This window comes from Eptatretus burgeri, chromosome 15 (assembly GCF_056783735.1).
Source record: "Eptatretus burgeri isolate ZD-2024b chromosome 15, Ebu_testis_v1, whole genome shotgun sequence".
NCBI lineage: Eukaryota > Metazoa > Chordata > Myxini > Myxiniformes > Myxinidae > Eptatretus > Eptatretus burgeri.
Genome location: NC_140975.1, coordinates 23216397 through 23234174, shown reverse-complemented (window position 1 = coordinate 23234174; position 17778 = coordinate 23216397). Strand labels below are relative to the sequence as shown.

Below are 17778 nucleotides of genomic sequence, written 5' to 3'. Positions count from 1 at the left end.
GTATTCACCCGTGTCTGTTTGTTACTTGCAAAATCGAAGATTCGCAAGGACATTGGTTGGTCTGGTCTGTTAATTCTATCTGTCTGTTTGTATGTCATTTGCCTACAGGTTACATTTTTACTAGATCATCACGAAACTTCACCACCTGGTATAGGTACAAGCTGGAAGCCTATTGCTTTTGAAGTCAATATTTCAAAAGGTCAAGGTCACAAATCGTCAATTTTCAACCTATTCACATATCTATATAAAGTATATCATAGTAGTAGTAGTAGTAGTAGTAGTAGTAGTAGTAGTAGTAGTAGTAGTAGTAGTTGTAGTAGTAATGGTTTTATTCAACTGAACACAAACACAGAGAAAAGTGAAATGGCTGCAAAATAGAGCATTGTAATAATGAAATTGCATACTCATTTACATGCATATCAAAGTGACATTATAACAAGAGACAGATGAATTCACAAATGGACTTGATCACTGCAAACCATAAAGATTAAACCATCCCCATTCTACTGTGACTTATAAACAATTAGCCAAAGGAACAAAGTGCACTAAGAACGGCCTGTCTCCTGCGCACACTGAGGAATGACAAGTACATAGCAAGGAATGCAAACAAATTGCATTATAAACAAGAAAAAAAGCAAGCAGAGATTGCAGACCCTCACCAGGACTTTTGTGTAGTTTTGTGTAGTGTATTTTGTGTGGTGCTTTTGTACTGGTGTGTTATGCAATTAATAGACAAAACCACAACTGCTTTTTTATAACTGCTTGCAGTGATGACCGGGTACCAAGAGGTCCCTCTTTGATGCAACCCCACTTTGATCGGACACTTGACTCTGACCCCTGATGTTTATTATTATGCAGTTGAATTCAGAATGTGATTAATATAAATTCAATTCAAATCAAATGGAAGAACAAATCGGTTCAGTCCTGCTTTGGAATAATCAGGAGCCTGAAAAAGCAAAATGCAAAGATGAAGGCATCAGGATGAACATGGATAGAGTTCACATTTCATCTGCTCCTCCTCTACCTCCAAACCCATCCAGAAACAGCCGAGTGAGCTTTATTTTTAAAAATAAAAAAACAAAAAATTAAATAACAGCATGTGTTATTTAATTTTACTTATTTAAGTTATTATTATTTACTTATTTAAGTTATTTAATTAAACTTATTTATTTAAGTTATTATTTATTATTTAAGTTATATATTAGTATAATATATAAGTTATATATATCGGAGACCAGTCCTGAAGGGTGATGCCTGATTGCATTCCATGCCAGTTTGCCTGAGTGAACTGCCAGACTTGCCGGCACTGAGGCCATCTGAAAATGTGCATAGAGATTTTGACCTTCACAAGTGCATGATCAGAAGCGCCAATTGGGGCAGAGGACAAGAAAGGTACGTTGACGGGGAAGTTGGTCATCACCAAATCCAGAAGGGAAGATTTGCCATTGGGAGAAATCCAGGTAGGAAAGTTCACAGATTGAGTCAGACCCATGGAGTCACAGAAGTCATTTGCAAAAGTGCCATGGCTGGTTATAGAGCTACTGACACCCAGCCAATTCGCATGGTGACAATTGATGTCATCACATATGAGGAAGAGAGAGTTGTGATGAGTGATTAAAAGTTGGTTCTTGTTATCTGAGATATATATATATATATATATATATATATATATATATATATATATATATATATATATATATATATATATATATATATATATATATATATATATATATATATATATATGGAGTCATCACTGTTGGGAGGATGGTACAACACACAGACAAGCATTAGGTGAGAATGGAGGTGAAGTTGCAACTACAAGTACTCCTGTAGTTTGGGAGGTGTAAAAGCAGTACACAAAGAGTGAGAATTGGAGTTTTTGATGTGCAGCGCAACTCCTCCGCCAGGTCGGGGTTCAGGTCGATTAAACCAGAGGAGACAATGGCCAGGGAGAGAAACTAAGTGGGAGGAAGGATTGTATTAAACAGATGATGTCCAGTTTATCGGCAGCAGCCTGGATTGAGAGATCTGTCAGGTTGAAACGGAGGCCCCGGATGTTTGAGGTCCACACTGTTTGGGACAGGGGTATAGGAGCTGTTGATAGGATATAGGGATGTGGAAAGGAGCAAGGAGAGGGTGCGGGGTGGGGGGAGGTGGGTTTGCAAAGGGACGTGCAAGGAGAGGGTGTGCTCTGAGGGCAAAGTAACTGAGATTCATCATTCAGACAAATATATCTATACCTAATGCTGTTTGTTTAGTGCAAAGCACAAAGTAAGTGTTGAAAAGGCACTTGCCATGTCCCCTTTCTCAGTACTGTGTGGGGTAAGGTATTCTATGAACTTTCTAGTTACCTTGCCACCAAAAGTGAAAGGAGGTTGTTTTCACCCCTTTATCTGTCTGTCTGTTTGCTTGTGTCCAGGGTATCTCAAAAAGTTGACTGATTTGGATGTGTGACAAGGATGAATTGATTCGACTTTGGTGAAGATCCGGATACGAGAATTTTTTTAAGTGATTCTTCATCATTGAAAGATATGGCTGAAACGATATATTGCACGTGGACGACCTCAAAAAGTTGTGGACGAGTTGTGACAAAACTTGATGGGTAAGTTAGTTCGGTGACAACAACAAACCTATTAGATTTTGGTTAAGATCTGGATCCAGATCGGGCCTATCATTGGGATACAAAACGTGAACTGTTCAGCCTGGCGGATGTAAGCTCTCTACTGAGTGCCGTTGTAGTTACATATGTATATTCATTTTAAAACCAAAAACGAACTTTTCAAAAGTTTTATTGCAGTAAGCTTTAAATATTCTCTCTGATGATGTAATGTATCACCTGCTGGTGCTGCATTCAAACAGTTGTATGAGAGTATGAACTAAATGGACCCTGCCGAGCTGGAGAAGTAATAGGTGAGTTTAGCATCGAATCAATATCTAAATGACTGATGTGTGAGTTTGTCGTTGAATCAAGACAGCTGGATTATGAGTTTAATTTCAAACAAAGAATCAGGCGACTGGTAGTTAGTTGAGTGATCTGCAAAGAGCTGTCATACTAATCTTGTGCAATACAATTTGAGATACGACTAGAGTACAATAATATTTATTTAACAATTTGCAAAATAGAAAATCGTTGAACAAACCAAACTTCAGCAAAACTTGTAAGTTGACATCTTGATAATTCCATAACAGTTGAAGAGGACGTATTTAAAAAAAAAAACCCAATAATTAAAAAACATTTAGTTGCAAAACAGGATTTTTTTTTTTGCTTTTATTTTTTCCATTCAGATTTTAGTTTTCCGAGCTCCTCTCCAGCACAGTTGCCTGATGTCATTCTTAACTCCATGTTTGATCTCTTCAACATGCTGCGAGTCTTACTGCTGCTGTAAAAATGGCCAGATGGGCAAAAGAGAGACAATATCATTCCAATACTGTCAGTAAAGAGGTCACATTCTGGTGCATTGGGTTTTTGAAACACAAAAAGGGATAGTTCTTCATAAACTGTGAATTACGATGAGTGTATCTGATCATCGTCCGCCAGGATGGTATAGAGGTAGTGCACTTACCTTTGAGCTATCCAGTCTCGTTTCTATTCCCGACCCAACTATAAAATGTCAGATTGGTGTTTTGTCGGCAGGTCATTGCATCACAAAGTGCACCATCGCAAGGATGGACGTTATGCTGGAAGTCCCGCCTGCCAGCACTGGTTGTTGGTGGACACCAAATAGCTCACGGTGTATTTCAACAAAGTTGATGAGTTATCTCCGGCACCCTGGTTAACTTCCAAATTTCAGCCGTAACTATGGATAGCAATGCGTCCTGGTCATCTCGATTATTCCTTGACACCTCATTATCAGGCTTGCTATCTCAGAGTGTGATTGCTATACAAAAAGCAGCCTTTACATTATGAACAAGCCCACCCACTCAGTTGTGTTCCCAGGTCATGTGTGAAGCTAAGAAACTTTGAATTGATGACTCATTTCATCATCAACCCGTTAATTTTAACCTTTTCCACTCTGAAATCTCTGTAACATTTGTGCCACTAAAACAGCAAATTCACCCACTAGTGAATTCCCAGTTTTGGCTGCGAAGTTGGCACGTATTATCCATCTTCTTCTTCGTTCGTATACAGCACAAGGCTGTGGGGTAGCATCATTGACTGAGGGTGTGGCTGTGAGCTGCTGATGCAATGCCTTCTGCTGGTTCGGGCAGGAATTTGGAATTTGGCCATTGTGCCGACAATGGCTCACATTCCCTTCGCGAAGGACACCTTGCAATCTTTAACATCGACCAACTAATGCTGGCAGACGGGACACCCATTTAAGATCCATCTGTGGGATGGCACACACAGTGATGAAACACTGTGGTGACAGTTTATAGCTTGGTCAGGATTCAAATCTATGCTAGACAGCTTTGAGGCGAGTGTGCGTACCTCCAGGCCATTCTGTCAACCCATCGTATTATCCATGACTGGCCATGAAACGACGTCAAAGAAGTTAGGACTTGAAATGTCGAATATCCTTTTTGGTGTTTTCATAGCATTCAACGATAAATATTTATCCCACAAGCTCAAGTTGTAGTCTTACATGATGCGTTGCTGTTGAAGCTCCTCAATTGTGTCTGGTAGACGAAAGTTTCGCGTTTCTGGAAGAAAGTATGCCAGAAAACTCACAAGGATGGCTGTGGAGCCAAAGATAATCAGTGTAAGAACTGGGTATATTTCTCCCATGAGGATAGCCACAGGTGCCAGCACGCCACCCACTTCTGCCATCATGGATGTCATACCAAGCCCATTTTGCCTGCAACACCATGGTAAAATTAAGCACATGGTACAAGGTATATACACTGATGTACTTGTAGGCCATGCTTGCAGACTGCAAGCAGATACCTCATGTACCTTTGGTCAGACAATAAATATAAGCGTTTATATATTTTAAGGTTAAAAGTTATGCAATAAAATGATTGTTTACATTATAATGGGTTGCTAGGAAATGATGAGAGATGGAGTACATGATTCTAAGCGAACAAACGTTCAGGGGTGGAACATGTAAACCAAAGCTGGAACCTGGGTTTAAATCCTAACAGACCTATAAACTGTCATCTTGCTGTTTTACAGGCAGTGCGATTCAACAATGAGTGTATTTTTGCCAAACTAGACTGTGTTCTGACAATTGCTGGGGGAGGTAGGGCAATTATATTTTGTGCCATGGCTAATAATTCCCCCTATCTGCAGCAGGAGTCAGTAAACCACTTGCACTGTGGTTCGTGTCCAGGCAAAAATCGTAAGTCGTGGGGGATTGTGCCGATGACTCAACACTGTACAACCCAAACGTATGCATTTTCAGATACACACACACACACACACACACACACACACACACACACACACACACACACACACACACACACACACACACACACACACACACACACACACACACACACACACACACACACACACACACACACACACACACACACACAATTGTGCAGTATTGGCTATTCCTAAAATACAATATAATTTAAAGGATTGCTGTAAATGATGTTAATTTAACAACATTCTTAATTCAACTTCATTTAAATTGTAAAGCTCAAACATAGTTCTCTTACCTAAAGTAAGAACCTTCACCTGTAGGCATTTGTGCAATGTAAAATGTGACCCAAATCCTCAACTCCCCCCCCCACCACCCGCAATCCCTCTCAAAACCCAAGTTCTCAACCTCTGCCTCCAGACCCCAAGTCCTATCACCCCCCCCCCACCTCCCCACACCAAAGCCTCAACCTCCCCTCCTAACTCTGTCCAATCCCCAAGTCCTCGTCCTTCCCCTCCAAAACCCAAGGTGTCAATTCCCTCCCCACTTCAAGCCTTCAAACCCCCTCTCCACCTGTCAGTCACCTGTCCAACTCACAATCCTGCAAGATTTGCGGAAAAGATATGTAACCATGAGCAGGGTAATTGTGCCAATAAATGACCAAAAACCAATTATCTTCTTCCTGATTTTATATATATATATATATATATATATATATATATATATATATATATATATATATATATATATATATATATATATATATATATATATATATATTGTTACGGCTGTGGAAATTCACATTACACCATAAAGGGCCCTCCGGTGAGATATATCTCCATAGGTACATGTGTAGTTAGCCCAAACCCGTTGTATAGAGGGAATTTATGTGATCCATCCGGGCTGCGACGCTTTGAGTTGGGCATTTTTCTTTCTCTATCTTTTATTTCAAACAAACAGCATCTCAACAACCACGCCATCCCCTCCACAGCGCCAACCACACTACAACCACGCCATCCCCACCACAGCGCCAACCATACTACAACGACGCCACCTCCACCACCTACGCTACCACATCATCGTTTCTACAACCATTCGCAAACACCACCACCTTCGCCTTTACATTCACAACTTCATACCACATCATCGCTTCTACGGCCATTTCCAAACACCACCAGTCAACACCAAAACGTCGTGTTCCCGGAGCGGTTTGGTCATGGAGGCCGAACACGTCGATCCGCGGATCAGGAATGCTTCGCGCCCACTTCTCCTCTGTCCAATGGGCAAGCGCGAGGCGGCTTGGCTCCGCCTCCAATCACGTTCTGATCCGGGAATTTGCATATCGGCGCCTCCTGGGAGCTATAAAGGTGCGAGCGGAAGGCGACTCGCGCGCTTGAGTTGAGCGAGGAGGAGAGTGTGGAACTGGGAGGAGAGTGTGGAACTGGGAGGAGAGTGTGTCGTCGAGAAGTTGCTTTTGGAGACAAGGAGCGCCGCGTTGGTGGAGTTGAGTCGAGTGCGCGTGGTGGAGCTGCGGGCGGCTGGTCGGGGCAGGGGAGCTCGGGTCCTAGGCCAGGAGGACGGCAGTCAGCGACGAGGCTGCGGTGTGGGGGATCGCTCGTCTCGTCGCGGGACCCAATTCAGCCAGCCACTCCCCACCCCCAGGGCATTAACAATTTCCCCTTCCCCCACACTGAGATAGTGCAAAAGGGGGCCCCGTTCCTCCCCCACCCCAAACGTGGTGCTAACAAGCACGCCAGGGGCCCGGAGTCGGGGCACAGCGGCGCGGACACTTTGCGGCTTGCCCGCCAACGCGTCACGAGGACGCGGGTAAGACTTCCCCGGTCTCGCGGACCTGGCCACTCCTCTAGGTCCCTCGCACATTTAGCCTACGGGCCTGTCTGTCTCCTTGTCTGTGAGGGTGGCTTCTTTCTTTTGCTTTTGTGTAAATGTGTGTTGGCGCCATCTGTGAAGTAAAACTGTAAGTGTTGCCGTGTGTACGCGTTAGGTCGGTGTCAACTGTTTTCTTCTTGCCTTTGCTTTTTGTGTATGGCTGTATATTCGTGCTTTCCGTGTGTCGCGCAATAAAATGCTTGCATGTTGAACTGTGCCCGTTTCGCTTCGTCTTTTCTCCATTTGAATCTCCATCTTGCATCACGTAAGGGGTTCGTAGTGGGTTCAACATCCCGGTAATTAATCGGAACCGTCAAGGCCGACGATAACACCGCTCGGTTATCACTGTAGCATGGAACAGACCGCTTAAGCGGTTCGTGTCCGGAGTCGGCCTGTGGTGTGGTACGATAGCCCGGTCGACCATTCGCGCAGGTACTTAGGTAGATCGAATTTGGCGAGCAACACTATCCTGCACGGGTGGGAAATTGGCATGATCGTGGTGAGGTTAAACCCCCACCCGTGACTAGCTCCCGGCGTTGTTCCGAGAGGGTCATGAGTGAATTGTCCGTCCGGTGGGCGACGTGCCACGATTCGAGTTACATGGCCGTTCGCATGCCGGCGGGCGCGAATTCGCAACAATATATATATATATATATATATATATATATATATATATATATATATATATATATATATATATATATATATACATATATACATACACACATCATTCAAAGTAAATAATGATCTCAGACATAGCCTGGGTGTAAGCCCTGCTTGAGAGAATGGCACAGTTATTTTAATTGGGCGGTGTATGAGGAAACACAGCGCTGCCTCCATTGTTGAGGCCTATCGTCACAAGGCCTGTGATGCTTATCGGCATCCTTTTAACTGTCACTTGGTTGTTTTACAATGAAGGGAAAGCTTATGGGGAGGGCATGGCAATTGTGACGATGACAGCTTGGTAGATGTCTTTGACTTCGCAGAACAATAAGCCCCAACATGGTAACCACACGATTTTTAGAGCGTGGCGACATCGTGCTGTTATATAATTGCCTATTCTGTCCTGTGTCTTCTGTCACACTTATTGTTGGGTGTGATGTGGGCGGAGATTGCCGAGTGAATTGTGGGCAGAGACTGCCGGGTGGATTGTGGGTTGATTTTGCCGAGTGAATTGTGGGCGGAGATTGCCGGGTGTATTGTGGGTGGAGATTGCCGGGTGTATTGTGGGCGGAGATTGCCGGGTATATTGTGGGCGGAGATTGCCGGGTGTATTGTGGGCGGAGATTGCCGGGTGAATTGTGGGCGGAGATTGCCGGGTGGATTGTGGGCGGAGATTGCCGGGTGGATTGTGGGCGGAGATTGCCGGGTGGATTGTGGGCGGAGATTGCCAGGTGGATTGTGGGCGGAGATTGCTGGGTGGATTGTGGGCGGAGATTGCCGGGTGGATTGTGGGCGGAGATTGCCGGGTGTTTTGTGGGCGGAGATTGCCGGGTGTTTTGTGGGCGGAGATTGCCGGGTGTTTTGTGGGCGGAGATTGCCGGGTGTTTTGTGGGCGGAGATTGCCGGGTGAATTGTGGGCGGAGATTTCGGGTGTGTTGTGGGCGGAGATTGCCGGGTGTTTTGTGGGTGGAGATTGCCGGGTGTATTGTGGGCGGAGATTGCCGGGTATATTGTGGGCCGAGATTGCCGGGTGTATTGTGGGCCGAGATTGCCGGGTGTATTGTGGGCGGAGATTGCCGGGTGAATTGTGGGCGGAGATTGCCGGGTGGATTGTGGGCGGAGATTGCCGGGTGGATTGTGGGCGGAGATTGGCGGGTGGATGGTGGGCGGAGATTGCCGGGTGGATTGTGGGCGGAGATTGCCGGGTGGATTGTGGGCGGAGATTGCCGGGTGGATTGTGGGCGGAGATTGCCGGGTGGATTGTGGGCGGAGAGTGTCGGGTGGATTGTGGGCGGAGTTTGTCGGGTTGATTGTGGGCGGAGATTGCCGGGTGGATTGTGGGCGGAGATTGCCGGGTGGATTGTGGGCGGAGATTGCCGGGTGGATTGTGGGCGGAGATTGCCGGGTGTTTTGTGGGCGGAGATTGCCGAGTGTATTGTGGGCGGAGATTGCCGAGTGTATTGTGGGCGGAGATTGCCAGGTGTTTTGTGGGCGGAGATTGCCGGATGAATTGTGGGCGGAGATTGCCGGGTGGGTTGTGGGCGGAGATTGCCGGGTGGGTTGTGGGCGGAGATTGCCGAGTGTTTTGTGGGCGGAGATTGCCGAGTGTTTTGTGGGCGGAGATTGCCGAGTGTTTTGTGGGCGGAGATTGACGGGTGAATTGTGGGCGGAGATTGCCGGGTGAATTGTGGGCGGAGATTGCCGGGTGTATTGTGGGCGGAGATTGCCGAGTGTTTTGTGGGCAGAGATTTCCGAGTGTTTTGTGGGCGGAGATTGCCGAGTGTTTTGTGGGCGGAGATTGCCGGGTGAATTGTGGGCGGAGATTGCCGGGTGTTTTGTAGGCGGAGATTGCCGGGTGAATTGTGGGCGGGGTTAATGCGGAAGAGCGACGTTTTTTGTGCTGAATCGTTTTCTGTGTGATGCCGGAAGTTGATTTTCTGAGCAGGAAGTGTTAATCTTCCTGTTCCATTAGTTGTTGACGTGCAGCATTGTAACTCTCGTTCGTCATTTTTTTCAAATGCAAATTGTGGGTGGAGTCAGGCAAACAGTCCAACCAATGGGTCATACGGAATGTTAGACGGACAAAGAAGTGTATTATTATATGGACTAGCAGAAGCCCATCGTAAAAATACCATGATAGAAAAAAAAAACTAGAATGGGCACTCATAGAGCACATACCTTCGCCGCCACTACTTTTTTGTTCTTGGTATGAGTGTGGGGAACTGGTTTCATATGAATGGTCTTATGACACAAACCACATATCTATAATGTCATGACCCCCCCCCCGACTTTCGGGGGCTACGGACTAAACAACAATCAACTCGCGTCGTTTTGGCGAGTCTTCACTCGCAAGCTCGGTGAATACAATGTTTCAACAAGAGAAGGTAATCTCGTTTGATGCTGGTTTCATGCAAATCGAATAAGAATTGACTGAGTTATGCCGAAAACCGCATATTTTTCAAGGGCGTGACCCCCCCCCCCCGACATTTTACCCCAACCGGTGGCATGTGTTATGACGTTATTGTGTCACAAGATTGGGCATTAAATTCTGAACATTTTGGTGCTGGGTTCATGTAAAGCGGACAAGAATTGACCACGTTATGACAAAAACCGCATATTTTTCAAGGTCGTGACCCCCCTGACCTTTGACCCCTAACCGGTAACAAGAGTATGGGCGTCATTGTGTCATATTGCATATCACAAGATGAGGCGTTGAATTCTGACCATTTTGGCGTTAGTTGCATGCAAATTGAATAAAAATTGACCGTGTTATCGTAAAAAGACGATTTTGACCTTTTCGTGACCTTGACCTTGACCTTTGACCCGAACGATCCCAAAATCTAATCGAATGCTTCCTGGCTAATAACCAATCATCCCACCAAATTTCATGCAATTCGGTTTAATACTTTTTGAGTTATACGAATCACGATTACAAATAAATAAATAAATACACGCCGACCAAAACATAACCTTTCGCAGAATGCGAAGGTAATCATAAGTGATCAAGGAAGACCAGCCTTCCAGAACACCACCCTCTTACCTATACACTGTCCGGGTTCAATTTTATCTCTGATCGAAAATTTTTATAATTTTCCAGGAGGTTTGGATTAATTTGAAGCAACTTTTACTGAATAATTTTAACCCCGTGGGGTCTTTCACCCCACGGGGTCGAAGCGCCGCTGGCATTCTCTCTTTTCTTGTGTGCAGTTCATTTGAACGTCTATTTCTACATTATTCGTGAACAGAATTCGATGAAAATTGACAGGCATATACTAGACACATATGCGCAGGCAATAACTGAGTCTAAAGTGCGATTGCGGCCCTTCGGGCCGAGGAACGGCCCATTTTGGCCCATTATCTTAAAATTGTTACTTCTCGGTTATTAGTGAACGGAACCGAACTAAACTTGACCGGTATATTCTAGAGACCATTCCCTCGGCATTCACTGAGCCCAAAGTGCGATTCCGGCCCTTTGGGCTGAGAAACACCCCTTTCGGTCCATTTTGTTAAAAATTGCTATTAAAATTTTTTATATTAAATGCGCTGGGTGATGCCCAACGCAAAATTAAGTCACAAATGATGATATGAAACTAGCCTCACTCTTTCTGATGAGGTGTTCTGGTTTCTTTTTCTGATGCGATGAAAATCTTTCCCAATTTCAAAACTATCTATCATCCATGCTATCGATCACCTGAGAGTTGTACGAATGAACTCCCACGGGGTATGTTCGCAATTCAAACTTGTTTCTCTCGGAGTTGTGTTTCCATGTTTCAGGGTGGGACAGACAGACAGACTGACCAAGGGCAATGGGCTATTATATATATACACATATGTCGGAAGCATTAATTTACTCTATATTGTGTACCTGATAACTGTAGGGTAGATTTCTCCTGTAAACAAGGATAAGATGGTGAAAGTTGCTGACAGCGATGCTTTTCCAAAAATTGCAATTGATGTTCGTATCATTGGCAGTTCTGCAGAGTGAAAGAAAAAAAAAAGTATGTTGCTAATGGTCATTCACTCTCATCAACAGTTTCATTTTTTAATGTGAATGAATCACAAATGAGGAAAAGCCTGCTGCAAAACCAACGGAACTGCCTGTTTATTCACTCAATGGTAACTTGTCAGAGACAAAGCAGATACCTATGGTATTCTCTGCATTTTACATCTGCAAGGAGGCAGTAAACATTGAACAAGGGGTGGATAAGGGGGGAGCACATGGGAAGAAAAGTATGGGTGGAGAGGTAAATGTGTTGTGGAGGAGGTTTGCAGGAGTCAGAGGAAGGGAAGGATGGAAGGAAAATACAGTGGAAGGAGTACAGTAAAAAAATTCCATGCCATTTCTGCATGTTACATAAATCTAGGCCCAAAGTAGCACCTACAGCTGCGTATAGAAAATCTACACCCTTTTTCACCTTTTGTTACCTTATAGCCTGGAATTAAATTGCATTAAATCAGACTTTTTCCACATTTTTTTACTCATTGTAACCCACAACTTCTAAGTGAGAAACAAATTCTATAAATTTCAGAAAATTAGTTAAAAAGACAAAATGACAATGTCTTGGTTGGATAAGTGTCCACCCCCATGAGTCAATACTTGGTGGAAGCACTTTTGACAGCAATTACAGCTGTGAGTCTGTTGGGAAAGGTCTCCACCAACTTTGCACACCTTCATTGGACAATATTTGTCCATTCTTCTGAAAAAAACTGTTCAAGCTCAGTCAAGTTACATGGGGAGCAATCATCGACAGCAATCCAAGTCATGCCACAGATTTTTGATTGGATTTAGGTCACGGCTCTGACTGGGCCACTCAAGGACATTTATCTTTTTGTTCCTTGGCCACTCTATTGTCGCTTTGGCTGTGTGCTTCGGGTCATTGTCATGCTGAAAGGTGAACTTCTATCCCAAGTTTAGCTTTCTTGCAGAGGGCAGCAGGTTTTCCTCACGGATTTTCTGCATTTTGCTCTATCCATTTTCCGTTTTTATCCTGACAGTGCCCCAGTCCCTGCTGATGAGAAACATCAGCATAACATGATGCTGCCACTGCCATGCTTTACAGTAGGGATGGTGTTCTTTGAGTGATGTGCTGTGTTGGGTTTGTGCCAAACGTAACGTTTTGCATTTGGGCCAAAAAGTTCCATCTTGGTTTTGTCAAGCCACAAAACGTTTTACCACATAGCTTCAGAATCTCCAGAGTGTTTGTTGTATATCTCAATCAGAACTCAAGGTGGGCTTTTCTGAGTAATGGCTTCTTTCTTGCCACCCTACCGTACAGGCCAGATTTGTGGAGTGCTTGGGATATTGTTGTCACATGCACACAGTGACCAGTCTTTGCCATAAAGGCCTGTCGCTCTTTAAAAGATGCCATTGTCCTCTTGGTGGCCTCTCTGATTAGCCTCCTCCTTGCTTGTTCAAACAGTTTGGAGAGATGGCCTGATCTCGGCAGGGTCGTGTTGGTACCATGTGCCTCCACTTCTTAATGATTGTCTTAACTGTGCTCCAAGGGATATTCAAGGCCATTGAAATATCTTTTCCCCATCCCCCTGATATGTACCTTTCCACAACTTTATCCCCGAGGTCTTTTGAAAGCTCCTCGGGTGTCATGGTTGAGTCTTTGCTGTGAAATGCACTTCTCAACAAAGGAAACCTACAGGAACAGCTGATTTTATTCTGAAATAATCAGAAGCACTACAATTTAACACAGGTGGAAGCCAATTAACTTGGTGTGTGATTTTGAAGGTGATTGGTTGCACCTGAGCTAATTTACAATTGCTATTATAAGGGGGTGGACACTTATCCAACTAAAATATTCTAGTTTTGTATTTTTAATTAATTTTCTGAAATTTGTGGAACTTGTGTTTCACTTGGAAGTTGTGGGTTATGATGAGTAAATAATGGCAGAAAAAGTCTGATTTAATGCAATTTAATTCCAGGCTATAAGGGAACAAAAGGTGAAAAATTTGAAAGGGGGTGTAAACTTTCTATAGACACTGTATTTGTACTTGTGCAATTGCTGCTGAACACTGCATAGCTGACTTTACTTTCACCCTGAACCAAATTCGCCTCTTGGGTGTTCACATCTCAGGAGCACTTTCCTCATAGATGCTGCAGCGATCGCACAGGATCGAATGGAATATACTAATGTGACATGTCCACTGTCTCCTCTAAGATCACATGTATTTTGTTATCAATTTTAAAGTACACTGACGTGTTCCAATTGCACTTGTTTTCCACGTGCACATCATGTCGATTGCCTTCCTTCTGACCCATCATTAACCCAATCCATCTTACTAAATCACGGCTGACACCAAAAATCATATTTTTGTGATACAAACCTTCTGGGACGAAGACAAGGCAAATACAGGCAGAACCAGCCAGCAGCAGGAAACCTCCTTGACAAATGCGACGGCCGATGTTTATAACTCTCATGGACAATAATTTTGCAGGATAGTCAAACGCAGCAAAGACTACCATCAACAAGGGGATGCTGAGGCCAAAGTCTTGCAAATTCAAGATGATACTGAAGTATACAAAGCTTGTTATAAACCTGGTTTAAATAATAAAGAAAAATGGAAAGAAACTTTTGGTGAAGCAAACTGTCACAACAGAGAAAGATAACAAACAAACAAAGCAAATACAAAAATCACAGATAAAGAATGACTCTGCAGGAGAAATCAAATAAATATACTCATTATATCAACACGCTTACCAAAACAAACTCATTATTAAAGTATATCTTCTGAGTTCCGTGATGCGAATCAAGTCGAGAGCCGTGTAAGTCTTTCGGAGAAAACCTTTCTCCTCATTTTCCATTTCTTTCTTCAAAATCTATAAATGCAATATTGAGAAGTCAAGATTGATTTTTTTTACTATTTTCTACATCAATCCAAGGCTTGTGGAGAAGCTGTATCAAATACATTGTGACAAAAATGGCCCTTTAGTGGGTTAAAAGGGATTCATATTCGTGAACTTATCTCATATATGCCTGGTCAGATTAGTTACATTATATTACCTCAATGAGAACAGCCAGAGACTGGATTTACAGTTAGAAATATCCTTGTCCTCCTTCCCAAACCTCGTTGTGTAATTGTACACCGCTCCTTCCCAATTCCTTATCCAGGCGATGCATGGCATCTCCGGGTGCCAAAGGGAGTACTCAGTTTTTACTCCGTTTGTTTTCTTGTTTGTCCAGGTGGTATCTCAGCCATCCTTTGAGCTAGGAAGCTGAACTTTTTGCACAATAGTAAGAAGTGCTTTGGCAAAAACGTTATTTTTTGATTTTTTTTTTTTGTTGTATGAATCAATTGATTGATGAATTACTTAAATTACTATCGATTTATTAATGCCTAATTTCTTTTTTCTCATCTGGGCAATATCTCAGGCACCTTTCGAGCTCGGGAGCTGATATTTGGACATGACAGTGAACAAGTGATTTGGCTATAAAAGGTATTTTTGATTTATTGATTAATCAATTAATTATTTAATTTTTCGATTAATTAATTTTCAATATGTCCCAGGTTCGGATGAAACAGTGGTGGTTCATATATTGGATTAGCCAATTGATTAAGAAATATATTATTTTATGGTTATTATTTTTTTATTTTAATTATGCAATTAATCAATTATTGAACACCGCTCCTTCCCAATTCCATCTCCATGTGCTGCATGGCGGCATCGCCGGGCACAGAAGGTGTTGCGGCAATGTCGTGCGCTGGAGGATTTGTTATTTGTTTATTTGGCATGGGGGCGGTGTACTTTGAATGAACCTTTAGATGTTTCGCTTTTTATTTGTGCTATTTACACTTGTATTCATCTTTAAAAGAGGGTTGAAATGCCCGTTATGCCATTGGTTCCGAGTTTTTGTCAGACAGTGTGGACTGGGTTAGCATGTGGGTGCACAGGGCCATTGCGGATAAGCGGTGCAAGGGACCTATCGACGCTGGACCTGCTGGAAAAGAGCTAAACAGTGGGCGGTGGGCATGCCCGGCGTGTATAAAAAGACAGAGCTGATGTGTCCGAGTGAGATAGGCAAACGGAGCTGAGGAGACCGTATTGGATGAATGAGTTCTTCGATCTACCCCTTTGTCCTCATGTCCACCTGCTCAGGCTGTGCAAGGAGACCACAGCCACCTCAAGCTGCATTCACATGGCCACGCCCACTGGCAGAAGCCAAGACCTGCTTCCATGTCCCAATGGCACTGTTTGCTTGGGGTTGGGAGGGGAAGCCTGTCCACATGAAAATACCGGAAAACAAGAGTGTGATCAAAGACAGTCACGTGATCTTGCATGAGCATAATCTCTCCCTTCGGGACCGGGTGTTTCTCAGTTTGTAGAGTACTAGCAGAAGCCCATGCTAAAAATACCATGCTAGAAAAAACAAGAAAGAAAAAGGAAGCCTTTTATTCTTGTGCTCGTTGAAAGAGCTCAAAATAGGTTCAACAATGAATCTCTTGAGCTGTAAGTACCTTGTCTTGAGTTATATGATTTGTTGAATGAATGTCTTTGGAAGAGAGTGAAATGCATTTAACAACTTATTGATTCATTCAAACATTCGATTGGGTAAACTTACCATAGATTATATGAAGAAAATTTTAGGCTTAGGAACAGAGTCCTTCTTGGAGTTTCCTTCGCCATGCATGCATGTTTTGCGTCTTGTTTTTGTTTGTTACGTCCTGATCTGTTCAGCTTGCTGGCTCTTCCACAAGCCTCAACTATGTATACAAAAAAACGTCTTCTTCGTTCGTGTACAGCAAGAGGCTGTGGGTAACATCATTGACTGAGAGCGAGGCTGTACTGCTGATGCATTGGCCTCTGCTGGTTAGGGCAGGAATTTAGAAATTGACAATGGTGTCAGCAATCATTCGCCCACTGTTCATGAAGGGCAACATGGGATCTTTAAAATCCACAAACGAATGTTGGCAGACGGGACGGCCATTTAACGTCCATTGAAGGGACAGCACATGTATTGATGAATCACCCTGCTTGCGAATTCACTCATTTTATAGCTGGGTCAGGATTCAAACCCAGGCTAGACAGTTTAGAGGGTTCTAAAGTTTGCACAATTTACAGTTTATATGTGTGAAGACTTGTGTACAACTTTGTTTTTGATGTGTCGTAATTTTCCCGAAGGTTTGAATTAATTTGAAGCAACCTTTGCTGGATAATTTGTTTATCTTCGAGGAGCATTTATGTGTTTTAAGTTGGGGGACGTGTTCCAAATTGTGTGTGTTCCAACTTTGTGGCAACAGTTTGGGGAAGGCCTTTTCCTGTTTCAGCATGACAATGCCCCTGTGCACAAAGCGAGGTCCATACAGAAATGGTTTGGCGATATCGGTGTGGAAGAACTTGACTGGCCTGCACAGAGCACTGACCTCAACCCCATTGAACACATTTGGAAAGAAATGGAACACCGACTGCGAACTAGACCTCATTGCCCAACATTAGTGCCTGACATCACGAATGCTCTTATGACTGAATGGAAGCAAATCCCCGTAGCAATGTTCCAACATCCAGTGGAAAGCCTTCCCCAGAAGAGTGGAGGCTGTCACATCAGCAAAGGGGGGGGGGGGGACCAACTCCATATTAATGCCAATCCTTTTGGAATGAGATGTTGGATGAGCAGATGTCCACATACTTTTGGCCATGTAGTGTGTTTATGTATATGTGTGTGTATATATATATATATATATATATATATATATATATATATATATATATATATATATATATATATATATATATATATATATATATATATATATATATATATATATATATATATATATATATATATATATATATATATATATATATATATATATATATATATATATATATATATATATATATATATATATATATATATATATATATATATATATATATATATATATATAGGTATATATATATATA

At 43.1% G+C, this 17778-nt stretch overlaps 1 protein-coding gene across 1 annotated transcript in view; it reads right to left on the bottom strand.

The window, feature by feature from the left end:
* Positions 1-311: 311 nt before the first annotated feature.
* The window catches only part of LOC147011738 (solute carrier family 22 member 6-B-like), a 40791-nt gene continuing 23324 nt past the window's right edge, over positions 312-17778 (bottom strand). Inside the window, exons 7-11 of the mRNA XM_085857522.1 lie at positions 14576-14694; positions 14202-14413; positions 11731-11839; positions 4587-4799; positions 312-3383 (exon numbers count right to left, since the gene is read on the bottom strand). Coding sequence (XP_085713648.1) covers positions 3272-3383; positions 4587-4799; positions 11731-11839; positions 14202-14413; positions 14576-14694 — 765 coding nt within the window. The 3' untranslated portion in view covers positions 312-3271. The remainder of the gene's footprint in view (positions 3384-4586; positions 4800-11730; positions 11840-14201; positions 14414-14575; positions 14695-17778) is intronic.